The sequence below is a fragment of the Danio rerio genome, chromosome 1 (genome assembly GCF_049306965.1).
Source record: "Danio rerio strain Tuebingen ecotype United States chromosome 1, GRCz12tu, whole genome shotgun sequence".
In the NCBI taxonomy this organism is placed as follows: domain Eukaryota; kingdom Metazoa; phylum Chordata; class Actinopteri; order Cypriniformes; family Danionidae; genus Danio; species Danio rerio.
The window spans coordinates 20,501,549-20,517,171 of record NC_133176.1 but is presented as its reverse complement, the minus strand read 5'-3'; the positions used below and the strand labels follow the sequence as shown (position 1 = coordinate 20,517,171).

At 37.6% G+C, this 15,623-nt stretch overlaps 1 protein-coding gene across 52 annotated transcripts in view; it reads right to left on the bottom strand.

Annotated features, from left to right (window-relative positions):
• The window catches only part of limch1a (LIM and calponin homology domains 1a), a 109,159-nt gene that overhangs the window by 70,401 nt on the left and 23,135 nt on the right, over positions 1 to 15,623 (bottom strand). For all 52 annotated transcript variants that reach the window (XM_068219969.2, XM_068219970.2, XM_068219973.2 and 49 more), the window contains 3 exon segments: positions 1,790 to 1,860; positions 724 to 793; positions 220 to 326 (listed from right to left, as the gene is read on the bottom strand). In XM_068219969.2, the coding sequence (XP_068076070.2) occupies positions 220 to 326; positions 724 to 793; positions 1,790 to 1,860 (248 nt within the window).

Genomic DNA, 15,623 nt, shown 5'->3' with positions numbered 1-15,623 from the left:
TGCTAAAATTGAGAGTTGGTCAGTGAAGCGCTACTGCTTTTCATGTGCATTTTTGTCATTATGTGCATCTGAGTATTTCCACACAGTGATTTTTATGAGATGTCTTAAAATGTGCATAAAATCAGTGCCAAACTGATTGCTATGATTCATCACATTCTTTTTCAGAATATAATCGGTCTGTTACTCATGTATGCACAAGCACACACATATTGCACATACGTTAAGTTTGCTCGTATAGATGTATCTTGCAGGTCTCCAGGATCGAACAGCTGTGACCCCTTCAATCCCACCTCTTCACATCCTCTCAGAAACATTGTCAGATTATCCTGAGGTGAAACAAAACACACACAATACGTATTAATGTATGTTGCAATTATACCTCACAGTTTGTATTTTTGTAAATATTTGAAGAATAAGCAGTCATAGGTCATTTTATAATTTTCATTTTCTTTAATTTAATTTGCAACATGGTACAATACAGTACCATGAATGGTAATACCACGGTTTGTCAAGCTCATTAAAAAAAAGCTTTTATATTTGAGCTTTAACTTACTTAATTCCCTGGTTGTTTGTATTTATCTTGACAGACACACAGACAAACTGTGACAGTATTGGATTTGTTCGGAGAGAGCACAGTGCGAAGGCTGGGCTGACACAAGCAGGCACAGAACAACACAAACACACACACAACTGAACGGACAAACACACACTAACTGAACTCACCAGTCCTGCGATGGGTGTTGGAAGTCTATTTATCTTTTTCACAAGACCTGGCTTGATTGAACTCAGCAGCCTAAAGAAATCACATGATATGAGAGAGAAATGAATGTTCATTACAATTAGCTTGGTATATTAGAATAATTTCTGAAGGATCACTGAAAACCGAGTAACTTCTGGTGAAAATTCCAGTGAACCACAGCAAAAATAAATTACATTTGTTAATATATTGAAATAGAAAGCAGCTATATTTTATAAGTGTAATAATATTTTACATCATTAAAAAATATTATTGACGCCAAACTTTTAAACAACAGTAAATTTCATGAAATCATATCATGATCACGTCATCAAAATGTATGGTTTTATTCATATAATCAATGCATTATTTTTCCTTTATAAAATAATTTCAGGCTTGACTATAAATAAACTTGCTAATATTTTTTTTCAAAATGTGACAATTCACCAGGCTAACACATTTTTTAAGCAAAGTCAACTTATTTCTTTTTACAGTATATCAATAGGATCCATTATGATGATAATGACTTTAAAAGGGTCATTCAGAAGGAACCACATTTATCTTAATCTTAAGCACGACATTATATAATGATCCCAACATCAAAACTCATTGTTTTTTTCATATGTCAATGTTTTATTTTTATTTTATAACTTGTGGAGCTGTGCATCGATGGATTTGCTCTTTAACTTTAACTCTGAAAACTGGACTTTCAATTTACTAGAACGTCTATGTTAAGCTGCTTTGACACAATCTACATTGTAAAAGCGCTATAGAAATAATGATGAATTGAATTCATAACATAAACTTGCTATATAATATATTAGATGTAATTGTAAAATAGCTGTAAAAACAATCACTTATGTGTATTTTTCCTTTATACTTCCATACTGGTGAAAGCAAATTTTCATACTGGCTTCTTATTGTTACACTGCATGTCATCAAAACACATTTAAGCACTTGCCAACAATCTCAAACTCTACAAAAAAAAAAAAAGAAAAAAAATAGAAAATAGAATTTACATCCACATCAAGATTAAATTTCAGTAAAACTCACTCGCAAAGCAAAATCCCATTCTCTAGTCCACTTCTGAAGTCCTTATCCCCGAAACTTCTTCCTGTCACTGCCTGTGATGCAGAAAACAAGACAAAACAATCAATGTTTTGATGAGAAGAATGAAGAGGTAACTGAATGCTAATGTAACCTGTATACTAATAATGAAGTCAAATGAATATAGTAACCTTAAATCAAATATTTCAAAAATAATGACACAGAAGAACCATTTCTGGGTTCTTTAAAGAGCCCTTCAGTAAACCAATAAAAATCTATTTATCCCTCTTTTTTCCACTGTAAAAAAAACAAACATATACCAAAAGTATGTAAACATTTATTGGATGTTAGAGTTTCTTCGTGAAAGCATTAATAACAAAAAAGATATTTAGCTTTAAAGGTGCAGTGGGTGATTGTCTTCAAAAACATTTCTTGTTGTGCTGGTTGAAAGACTCTTCACATTCCAATAGAAATGATTAAAGTAAATGATGTAAATGTATTTATATGTATTTTTATATTCTGGGTAAGGCATAAGACTGAAAAATGTTCATCCAATTAAAATTTATAAGGCCGATAATTCCCATAATTCTGATAAGTAGCTTAAACTGTCTGTCAGCAAATGTAGATTTGTACATCTGCGCACCCCTGTTCACACAGATCTGCAATTTGCGTGTGCATACATGCCACGTTCATGACATGTGCACACGAGAGAGTGACAGCGGTACAGACAAATGCTGAATCAAAACTTTTTAAAATACTGAATCGATATTGGAGTGACTTTTGCACACTGGAGGAAAAAGGACACCATGGCTGAAGTATTTCTTTTAGACAGGTAATGTTATGTTTTAAAACTATTTTAGTCATGCAAAGCTTAAGTAGTATTTGTTTTTACAAATGGGCTATATGCATAGAAGTGTTGTTCAGCCACTGAATTCTCCTGGCAAAAGATTGATGTGACTATTTTCAATTTCATAAGGTGCCTTTTACAGCATCGATAATGTCGAATGTTATTTAGTTCAACAATGAAACATATTCTGCCTAGCCTGCTTTACTGAGGTGAAGTTACTTTTATATACACATCACATTTAATTTTTGAACGATGACAACCTGTGACGCACTTGTTTACCATGCTACTCTGAATATTCGGTTTGAAATGGCATGTTAGTATGGCTTAGTTCATTCATTCATTCATTTTCTTGTTGGCTTAGTCCCTTTATTAATCCGGGGTCGCCACAGTAGAATGAACCGCCAACTCATCCAGCAAGTTTTTACGCAGCGGATGCCCTTCCATCTTTGGGAAACATCCACACACACATTCACACACACACACTCATACACTATGGACAATTTAGCCTACCCAATTCACCTGTACCGCATGTCTTTGGACTGTGGGGGAAACCGGAGCACTCGGAGGAAACCCACGCGAACGCAGGGAGAACATGCAAACTCCACCCTGAAACGCCAACTGAGCCGAGGCTCGAACCAGCGACCCAGCGGCCTTCTTGCTGTAAGGCGACAGCACTACCTACTGCGCCACTGCTTCGCCCAGTATGGCTTAGTAGTAAGTGTAATTCCTGCACACCGCCGTACAGCCATACAGTAATCACTTTAGGAAAAAGCCCTTGAGAGAGTGAGAACAGCGATCCTTGCATGCATGAAATATTGCACATTATGACAAGTTTTGTATTCTACACTACTAAAAATGTGCTCAATATAATCCAGTTTTTCATTCGGAATTGTAGTATTATAAAGTACTATAAAGTTTTCTAACTGGCGAATGATCTAGTGTAGGGGTGCCCAAAGATTTTCCTATAGAGGGCAAAAAAGCAAACTTAATAAAGGGCTGCAAGTCGAATATACACTAAATATACATGTATTACATTTGCTATGGATAATTTCCTTATTTATTTGGTAATATTTAAAAATAACTAGAAAAACGTTACTTTAAATCATATAAACTAATGCAGTATCATTTTTAAGACTTTATAATGAACTTATTTAAACGATCCCATTAATAACACAATAAAGTTCAATGTTGAATACACAAGTCGAGCTTCTTCTGCCTTTACCTTGATTTGCTTGCAGATGTCTTTTGCATTGTCCTCTATCAGTCAAGTGACAGTATTTACATTTTAGAAGTCTCTTTCATTTACAACATTTAATTAAATCATTTAATTTCAGTTGCCTTTTTTTTTTTTGCAGCTCAGCAATAAAACAAAACATAAGGTTACGTTAAATTTAAAAATGGCAATCTCTGTCAAAGGCAGTTACCCCGACCACCTTCCTATCATTCTCCCTCTCTTTTCAGATGGCATGGTGCGCGAATTCAAAGGTTGCCAACTTTGGTACTATGTGCCTACTTTGGGCATCTCTGATGTAGTGGGTTGTCTGCTGTCATCTTTAAGACGCGTGTTCATGATATCAGGAGGCATGGCTTTGGATGGCAGGAGACGGACTGTTTTCAAAGATATTATGCATTTTAAGCATTTTGGCAGATTACATACTGCACCTTTAATATATACACTTAATAGGTTTAAAATAGCTTGTGCTTAAATGTTAATCCAATAGATGCTTTCTATTTTTTAAGAAAGTCTAATGATACTTTAAAGCTCACATAACATAACAGTTACAGGACGTCAACATGACATCAGATTGAAGTTGTACCCCAACATTGTGGGGACGTTGCGTTTTGTTTGGAAATGAAAATCGGGTTGTCATCAGAACCAAACATCCAACATCCAACATAAAATCAACCAAATATCAATGCCTAATGATGCAGCTTAACGTTGTGTGGACGCTACCACTATAACGTCTATCAGACGTTGGATTTTGGTTGCCATATCTGATGAATAAATGTCAGTATTTGACATCAATATAACGCTGGTTTAAGATGTTGGCTCAATGTTGATCACTTTCCAACACAACCTAAATCAACCAAATCCCGTTGTTATTGGACGTCAAAATAATGCTGTCCTTTAATGCTTTCTAGACATTGAGTTTTGGTCACAAGACGTCTTGTGACGTTGTGTGCCTGCTGTGAAGCTTAATATAATATGATATTGTACGTGTTTTAATATAAGTGTGAGCGTTTTCATATCCACTTTCTAAGCTTTAAACACTTAAATAATTCACTTAAACAATCATGGCCGAAGAAGCACTAATGACGGTTATATGTGTGTGTGTGTGTGTGTGTGTGTGTATGTGTGTGTTTACGTACTAGTCAGTGTGTAAATATGTACAATGTGCATTTATCTGTACTCTATGTATGCATAAGTGATTATATGTGTACATACAATGGAAACTAAAGTTGTATTGCATAACCTCTAATCTTTACTTAACATACTATGCATAACAGAGAGATAAAATACTAATTTCCTCATTTCTATTGCCAAAAGGCCAAGTGCTTGACCAAGCAGCTGAGATTAGAAAAGATTATTATGCAAAACACCTTTGAATAAAGAAAAAACCTACAAACAGGCACGCAATTACCCATAAACCTGTTACCCCCTAAACCCAAACTCCTCTCAGAGCAGGAAACAGCTGACCTGTACATCAGTGTGAGGTCACTCATTGTCTATTGTCCTTTAAGGAAACCACAGTGTCACAAACGTGACCTAAAATGAACTAGCAGGAAATCAAAAATATTAAGTATATCGCTTGCCAGTAACTTTTTGAATGGCTTCTAGCAATGCAATGTTTTTTGTGCTATTATCAAATCTTAAAGAATGTAAAATAATTAATATATAAACATGATCTTTGCACGTGAGCGTTCAAAGTAAATGCATGTTCACATAAACATTTGAATCACTTGAATTTATCAAAAGAATTTGCGACATGCTCCTATTCTAAGTTGACAATGATTTGTGAAACTTTCGAGCAGAAGTGAAGCTGTTAAAAAAAGTTTCCCTGTTTTTGTTAAAATAAAAGCTCTATGTTTAAAAGCATAAAAAAAATGATTTTTAAAGGAACAGTTTACCCAGAAAATACACATTGTATAATCCTTTACTTTCCTTCTTGTTTTAAACATGTTTGAGTTTCAATCTTTACAAAAAAAAAGATATTTTGAAGAATGTTAGCCACTGATTTCAATAAGATGTTTTATCACTACTATAAATGTACCGGTTTTCAAAATTCTTAAAACCCTCTTTCAAACAGAAAAATAAAACTAATAAAGATTTGGAACCACTTGAAAGTGAGTCAATTTTTATTTTCAGGTAACTTATCCTTTTAAATAATTGACTGTTAAAATAGATAACAAACTAAATTAACCCTTTCTTTTGGAATTACTCATTATCTAATAAACTTATGCGCCATCAATCCTCACATCTCATTCATAACAAATATAGCGGTTAGTTAATTTGTGTAAAACAAGTGAGTAAACTCGTAGCCTGAAAAGTTGATTTCATTTATAACAAGTTGATTTTTTTATTTATAACAGGTTTAACAGGCCTACTTTTTAAAACATTTTCCTCCCTCCTCTATCCTCCTCCTCCACCCGCATCCTCCACACTTACTACTGATGACTTTGCTACATTCTTTTGCACCAAAACTGCAAAAATCAGTGCTCAATTTGCTGCACCTACAACAAACACGCAAGATACACCACCAACACCACACACACTCACCTCTTTTTCTCAGCTCTCTGAGTCTGAGGTGTCCAAACTCGTACTATCTAACCATGCAACCACCTGTCCACTCGATCCCATTCCCTCTCATCTCTTGCAAGCCATCTCTCCTGCAGTCATACCAACACTAACTCACATAATTAACACATCTCTTGACTCTGGTTTATTCCCCACTTCATTTAAGCAGGCTAGGGTAACCCCACTGCTAAAGAAAACCAACCTGGACCATACGCTACTTGAAAACTACAGACCAGTATCCCTGCTTCCATTCATGGCCAAGATTCTGGAGAAAGTAGTGTTCAATCAAGTCCTGGACTTTCTTACTCAAAACAATCTCATGGACAACAAGCAATCCGGCTTTGAGAAAGGCCACTCAACTGAGACTGCCCTGCTCTCGGTCGTGGAGGATCTCAGACTGGCTAAAGCAGACTCAAAATCATCAGTCCTCATCTTGCTAGATTTGTCAGCTGCTTTTGACACTGTCAACCACCAGATCCTGCTATCTACGCTCGAGTCACTGGACGTTGCGGGCACTGTTATACAATGGTTCAGATCTTACCTCTCTGACAGGTCATTCAGGGTGTCTTGGAGGGGAGAGGTGTCCAACCTACAGCATCTAAACACTGGGGTACCTCAAGGCTCTGTTCTTGGGCCACTTCTCTTCTCCATCTACACGTCATCTCTAGGACCAGTCATCCAGAGACATGGATTCTCCTACCACTGCTATGCTGATGATACCCAGCTATACCTCTCTTTTCATCCTGATGATCCCTCGGTTCCAGCTCGCATCTCAGCCTGCCTGTTGGATATTTCACACTGGATGAAAGATCATCATCTTCAGCTGAACCTCGCAAAAACGGAAATGCTTGTAGTTTCTGCCAACCCGACTCTACACCATAACTTTTCAATCCAGATGGATGGGGCAACCATTACTGCATCCAAAATGGTGAAAAGCCTTGGAGTAACCATTGATGACCAACTAAACTTCTCTGACCACATTTCTAGAACTGCTCGATCGTGCAGATTTGCACTCTATAACATCAGAAAGATCCGACCCTTCTTATCTGAACATGCAGCTCAACTCCTTGTTCAAGCTCTTGTTCTCTCCAAACTGGATTACTGCAACTCTCTACTGGGCTTCCAGCTAACTCTATCAAGCCTCTTCAGCTGCTCCAGAACGCAGCAGCACGAGTGGTCTTCAATGAACCTAAACGAGCACATGTCACTCCGCTGCTAGTCCGTTTGCACTGGCTGCCAGTTGCTGCTCGCATCAAATTCAAAGCTCTGATGTTTGCCTACAAAGTGACTTCTGGCCTTGCTCCTTCTTATCTGCTCTCACTTCTGCAGATCTATGTGCCCTCCAGAAACTTGCGTTCTGTGAATGAACGTCGCCTCGTGGTTCCATCCCAAAGAGGGAAGAAATCACTTTCGCGAACGCTCACGCTCAATCTGCCCAGTTGGTGGAATGAACTCCCTAACTGCATCAGAACAGCAGAGTCACTTGCTATTTTCAAGAAACGACTAAAAACTCAACTATTTAGTCTCCACTTCACTTCCCAATCTGCAATTGCCTCTCTGGATATCACACTAACTGTACCCAAAAAAAAAAAAAAAAAATACTAACACTAACACTAATACTACTAATACTTTCCTTCCTTACAGACCTGAAACTTGCCTATAGCACTTATTCATTGTTGCTCTTATAGTTGTGTAAATTGCTTCCTTGTCCTCATTTGTAAGTCACTTTGGATAAAAGCTTCTGCTAAATGACTAAATGTAAATGTAATGTAAATGTATTCTCTTTTTTTAATTAAAGTCAACTGATTAACAGTAAATCAAAATGATCCATTATGATGACAATGGCTTTAAACGAGTCAATTCACAAGGAACCACATTTATTTTAATCTTCATCATCTCATTTAAAACTATGCATGACACTTATGGGTAATCAGAAATTTGGCCTATTGAAGTAATAAGGAGAAACCCAGATAGAGCTATTATTCCTAAATACCAGCAGTGCTGTTCCTGGCTGAGTGTCGCACATGTTGCTCTACACACACTGCTGATGAATGCAGACCCTGCGAACAGTTTACAATCATTTCATTCTGCGCTTTACAGTTTATGCTGCACATTTCAGCCCAGATTGTTTTGCATTGCAAATAGGCTGTTACATAAGAATTGGGGGGAGTTAGAATTTTTATTTCACATAACAAATACATTTGTGATTTTGCTTATTTCAGAGATATGTTCATTAATAAAATGCAAAGTTTCATTGTAGATGTGAAATGTCTTCTGACACGTGTTCTCTTAATCGACGTGGGTTTAGTTTTGCAGCTGTTGGTAATGGTGCTAAGGGTTAAATTTACCAACACTGAAATACAGTATGGGTTATTGTAATAGTCAAAACACATGTTGTGTCCAAAATCATGTATTCGGTCACTTCCTGTGTAGTGAATACATTATAGATGACTGTACATGGAAAGTCAGACTGAGCAACTTAATTAAGACACTAAAAGCCTCTAAAGCTGCCACGTGTACTCAGCATGGGTAAAATCTCTGCATGGCAGGAGCAGCTGCCATAAAGACTTGCCACTCACTCTACCCGTCACCACTTGCCCAATACATGTGCAAGATGGGTGCGTCACTGCAAGGGCTATCGAAGGACCATGTGCACCCAATGGTTCACACATTGAAGGTGGTGCCGTGTATCAGGTTGATAATACAACAATACACACAGCAGGACTGGTGACAGAGTGGTTTGATGAACATGGAAGTGAAGTTAAACATCTCCCATGGCCTGCACAGTCACCAGGTCTAAATATTAGTGAGCCACTTTGGGGTGTTCTGGAGGAGCAATTCAGGAAATGTGTTCTCCACCAGCATGACATGACCACAATTTTGCATGAACAATGACTCAAAATATATCTGGCTACTGTGCAGGACTTGTATCTGTTATTCCCAAGATGAACTAATGCTGTGTTGGCTGCAAAAGGAGGACCCACACCATACTAAGGAATTGTTTCAATTATTGTTTCAATTTCATTATCCAACCTCTCTAGGTTTGGCTATAATTATGCATTCAGAAACGTAACACTGTTGATGGTAACAGGGCTGACAGCTTTGTTTTTTTTTACACTTGTTGTGCTTTGTTATTTAAAATCCACAAATTGTGGCTTTCTAATGGTTTTATTTCTTTATTTTCTCACTTTATATAAATTTTTGTCTTCTAGCTGTTGGAAACAAAAACATTCATTTGGTAAATATGTGGTTGAATCAGATTCATTTTCTATTGACATTTTCTTACCCTTAGAAAAAACGACTTATGTCAAAAGATCTAATGATTTCTGGCAAATTTGGAATCCTCTTTGGGAATTTTTAAAGACTATATTGAAAGACTCTATTTTGTGTTACTTTACCCCTTTACAAAGGACTTGAATTACAAGCTGATGAATAATGTTATAATAGAAGGCTGTATTATTGTATACTTAATGAAATGAGACCCATACCACTGTTTAGTCAGTGCAATTCTTTAAATAATAAAAAATAACTGGTACTTGTGAAAAAACATTAAAAAAAACCTTTGTGGATGAAAATGAAAAGAAAATACAGGCTCAAAAGATCATCTTACAGATGGAAAGCAGGACAAGTTAACAATTTATTTTAAACAGCTGAAGAAATAAATCCTGTAAAGCCAAATTCTAATTATTATGTTGATTCAAGTTTTATGACAGATCAATGTATAACTTTCAACTTTTCTTTTTGTTTATTCACTCCACTCACTGTAGAGTTACTTTTTATTGACAGCATTTGATTTGCCATTTTGTGTGTCAATGGCCAATATTTCTTGCTAGTTAATATGATGAGGCAAGCACATATAAATGATATTATGTTGTGTTTGTGTGAGGGGTAGCATGATCGCCTCACAGCAAGAAGGTCTCTGGTTTGAGCCTCAGCTGGGTCAGTTGGCATTTCTGTGTGCAGTTTGCATGTTTTCCCCATGTTCGTGTGGGTTTTCTTTGGGTGCTCCGGTTTCCCCCACAAGTCCAAAGACATGCGGTACAGGGGAATTGGGTAAGCTAAATTGTCTGTAGTGTGTGTAGATAAGCGTGTATGGATGTTTCCCAGTGATGGGTTGCAGCTGGAAGAGCATCCGCTGTGTAAAACATATGCTGGATAAGTTGGCGATTTACTCTGCTGTGGTGACCCTAGATTAATAAAGGGACTAAGCTGAAAAGAAAATGAATGAATGAATGTGTTTGTGTGCCCTTATTTAGATTTTGAACCAAAACTGTACTAGTTGCACCTTTAGGTATAGGCATAGACAACACCATAATAATGCAAATAGGCCTAGGACAAAAAATTTTCCATAATTAATGCCATTTTGATTCTGTAATTTGATGCTAAAAAGTAATATAAATTAATTTTAGCTTTGACACATGAGCACATCCATAGACTGCACCACTGAAACAGAGCTCATTTGAACGACTTGTTCAAAACCATCAGTAGTTCTCAGGAAAATGTAAAAGTTCACCTGTCACCTGTTTTCTTTGGCTGTCAGTAAGTTTTAGCATGGAAAATGTTATGCTAACAGATGGGGAAACAATGTTTATGTTATAAATAATATATCATCAATTAAACATTAAAAATGAATGTCTCAAAAAGAAGTCACTTTTAAAGTTAATACAAATTGTAAAGAAAAAAAAAACTCAAACTGTGAAGGCCTTATAGTCCTGCAAATGAGACAGAGGGATAGCAATAGAGAAAGAGGGCTGATTGATGGGAACATTTTAGGAAGAACCAAAAAAGCTTCTGGTGGCAGACAGGCAGTTCCGTTACCTTGACGCTCACAAACACACATACACACACCTGCTGGTGACAGTCCAGTCAACAGACCCGCAGGAGCAGCTCTCCTACAGGGTAGTTGCGTAAGAGGCTACATTTCACCATAATGGCTGAGATGCCATACCAGAGCCAGCAAAACAGTCCTTTGCTCAAGCGAGCGTCCCATTAGCTGACTCAAAGCAATCTGAGTTCGCTAGGAGGATATCTCACTTACCAGCAGTTTTTGCTGAAATCGTGCTGGCTTTTGTTTTGTCACACACATATTGCAAAGTCTTGTTCCAGTAAATGTAAAGTTCACTGATATAAATCCTTGAGTACCAAACTAACATATGTTGTGCTAAAGTGAATTATGATATAATACATAACCAAGCGGTCTCCTATGAATGTATCCAGTGTTTTTCACTTTGCAAGCTGCCACTGCAAAACTGAATTTTTTTTTTTTTTGAGAGAGAGAGAGAGAGAGAGAGAGAGAGAGAGAGAGAGAGAGAGAGAGAGAGAGGAGATGTTTCTAATTAATTTCCTAAACAATTAACAGTAAATAAAACTACATGTTAAGGTGAAGTAAAATACACTCTCTGGCCACTTTATTAGGTACACCTTACTAGTACCAGGTTGGGCCCTCTTTTGCCTTCAGAACTGCCTTAATCCTTCGTGGCAAGGTACTGGAAATATTTCTCAGAGATTTCGTTCCATATTGACATGATAGCATCCCGCAGTTGCTGCAGTTTTGTTGGCTGCACATCCATGATGCGAATCTCCCGTTCCACTACATCCCAAAGGTGCTCTATTGGATTGAGATCTGGTGACTGTGGGGGTCATTTGAGTACAGTGAACTCATGTTCAAGAAACCAGTCTGAAATTATTTGCGCTTTATAACATAGGGTGTTATGAACTCTCTCTGATCCCTGAGGCTCAGCGCAGGTTGTGGACATTCAAAATTTAACCAAAAACGAAACCATTACGATTGGCTAAGATTGACAATGAAAATGTGAAAAGGTGCTTTAACCAGCGTACTAGAGAAGACTCTGTTGGAGAACTAAGAAACTAAAAAAAAAATTTATCCTGTTCACTTCCCTGAATCCTGTTCCCTTCTTCTTCACTTCCTAAAATGTAGCATGATATCATCCTCTTGTGAAACAAAATTGCTTTATGGTAAACAAACAGACTAAGTTGTTAGGTTGATAACCAAAAGCTACATCACAAAAAATGAAAAAGATTAGGTTAATCACATTCCTGTCAATAATGTCATTATGGTACACAAATAAATTCATAGTAACACTGCTCTTGCTGCTTTACTCAAACAATGACACCTGATAACGGAGAAATCTGAGAATGAACTGCTGAGACATCATTTAGAACAAAAGCGGGTCAAAACAAAGTTAATTTTGAGCTTTTTTCTACATTTACAGAATCTAACTCTATAGAAAAGTTTGCTTTGACTGGGAGGGGTGGTTCAATGGTCAGCACTTTTGCTTCACAGTGAGAAGGTCGCTGGTTCCAGTCCTGGCTGGGTCAGGAGGAAATTCTGTGTTGAGTTTGCGTGGGTTTCCTGCAGGTGCTCTGATTTCCCCTACAGTTCAGTGACATGCTGTATACGTGAATGGGTGAATCTAAATTGGCTGTAGTGTGTTAATAGGAGTGTGTGGGTGCTTCCCAGCACTGGGGGTTCAGGGTTGTACTCTAAATATTAAACTGAAGAAGGGATGGTGTAGTTGTATAACTGTCTGGAAAATCAGCAATATTTTTATCCCATTGTCTGATCCATTTTTGAGTATTTTTGTCTGTTTTTTTTCTTTATTTTTTTTCTTGTTATGTTTGTATAATTGTGAAAATTCTATAAACATTATAGTATTAGTAATATACACTCACCAGCCACTTTATTAGGTACACCATACTAGTATTGGGTTGGACCACATTTTGTCTTCAGAACTGCCTTAATCCTTCGTGACATATATTCAACAAGTACTGGAAATATTCCTCAGAGATTTCAGTCTAAATTGGCATTATAGCATCACGCAGTTGCTGCAGATTTGTAGGCTGCACATCCATGATGTGCTTCTCCCGTTCCACCACATCCCAAAGGAGCTCTATTGGATTGAGTTCTGGTGACTGAGGAGGACATTTGAGTACAGTGAACTCATTGTCATGTTCAAGAAACCAGTCTGAGATGATTCACTCTTTATGACATAAGGCGTTATCCTGCTGGAAGTAGCCATCAAAAGATGGGTACAATGTGGTCATAAAGGGATGGACATAGTCAGCAACAATACTTAGGTAGGCTGTGGCGTTGACACGATGCTCAATTGCTAGTAATGGACCCAAACTGTGCCAAGAAAATATGTCACACACTATTACACCACCACCACCGGCCTCAACCATTGATACAAAGCAGGATGGATCCATGCTTTCATGCTGTTGGTGCCAAATTCTGATCCTACCATTCGAATGTCGCAGCAGAAATCGAGACTCATCAGACCAGGCAACGTTTTTCCAGTCTTCTATTGTCCAAGTTTGGTGAGCCTTTGTGAATTGTAGCCTCAGTTTCTTGTTCTTAGCTGACAGGAGTGGCAACCGGTGTGGTTGTTTTGCTGCTGTTGCCCATCTGCCTCAAGGATCGACATGTTGTGTGTTCAGAGATGCTCTTCTGCATACCTCAGTTGTAACGAGTGGTTATTTAAGTTACTTTTGCCTTTCTATCAGCTCAAACCAGTCTGGCCATTCTCCTCTAACCTCTGTCATCAACAAGACATTTGCATCCATAGAACTGCTGCTCACTGGACATTTTCTCTTCTTCAAACCATTCTCTGTATACCCTAAAGATTGTTTCGTGTGAAAATCCCAGTAGATCACCATGCCATGTTCAAAGTCACTTGAATCACCTTTCCTCCCCATTCTGATGCTCAGTTTCAACGGCAGCAGATTATCTTGTTTATGTCTATGTGTCTAAATGCATTGAGTTGCTGCCATGTGACTGGATGATTAGAAACTTGCGTTAACAAGCAGTTGGACAGGTGTACCTAATAAAATGGCCGGTGAGTGCCCTATAACAGTAATAGTAAAAATATAAATATTCAAAAAAATATTTCACCATTAACTCACTTGTAGCAAAACTATTTGAGTTTCTTAAAATAAAGTTATTTATAAAGTTGAATACTGGAACCCATCAACTCACCTTGGTTTAATTTCTCCTGCTATGGATGTCAATAGCTACTAATTTTTAAAACCTGCAACCACCCGAAGATGAAAAAATAGGAATTGTTTTGCAAACTATTCAATGATCCACAGTTTTCTCATAGCTGTAATTTTAGTTATATTTTCAGAAGAAACACAAATGCAAATTATCTTCTAAATGCTGCTCTCAGGAGTGGTTGATGTTGGGATGTTCACTAGCAGTATATCATCACTTGGGTTTCTCAAACTTCCTTTGACCCCTAAACAAAATACTCTGTAAGTATATCCGGGTCTTAAGTAAACTGTGCTGGAGAATTGGCCTCATGACACCATCAACAAGGACCAACACAAAACCCAAACAAAAATAGCATCATGCAGGCTCTATTCCTGCTTATAATCACCTAAGCAACAGCCTCAGCAGCAAAAAAGCAGGGCTGCTCTCACAGAGGCAGAAACAGACAGGGGATGATGTCTCACAGGACACACTGTCTTAAAATACATCTGAAAATAGGCCAACTGACTAGGGCTGTTTGAAATAGACAACTCCAGCTCATCCGTCCAGACAAAGACACGCGCAGGATTAAAAAGCACTCTCTCCTGCCACTACTCGGGGAAAATTAAAAGCTGTAAAAGAACAACGGATAATGCATGTGGCCAAAAGCGGATTTAAAAATGCTCTCCTGTCCATTTGCTCAATGGGGTCTTACCCTTATCAGAATTTATGGGGGAAAACAATTGTGTGCCAGTATCATCATTTTTATGTGAGCTTCCGTTTACAGCAGTGGTGCCCAATCTTAAACACCTGAACCAGCTAATCAAGCTCTTTCTAGCTATACTAGACTTCCAGGCAGGTGTGTTGGAGGATGTTGGAACTAATCTATGCAGGACACCGGCCCTCCAGGACCGACTTTGGACACCCCTGATTTACAGGGTTCGTACACTTTGTCCAAACTCAAATTTTAGCACTTTTTAAGCACTTTCCAGGTGCTTATCTTAAACTTTTCCATCACTTTACAAGTGTGGCGAATGACATAAATACATACATACATACATACATACATACATACATACATACATACATACATACATACATACATACATACACAGCCCTCAGCATATACGAGCACATCCCTCACAAATCCCTAATGTAGTATTTTTTTTAGGATGTTTGCAATATTGTGCATATACATTGGATTCAGTAC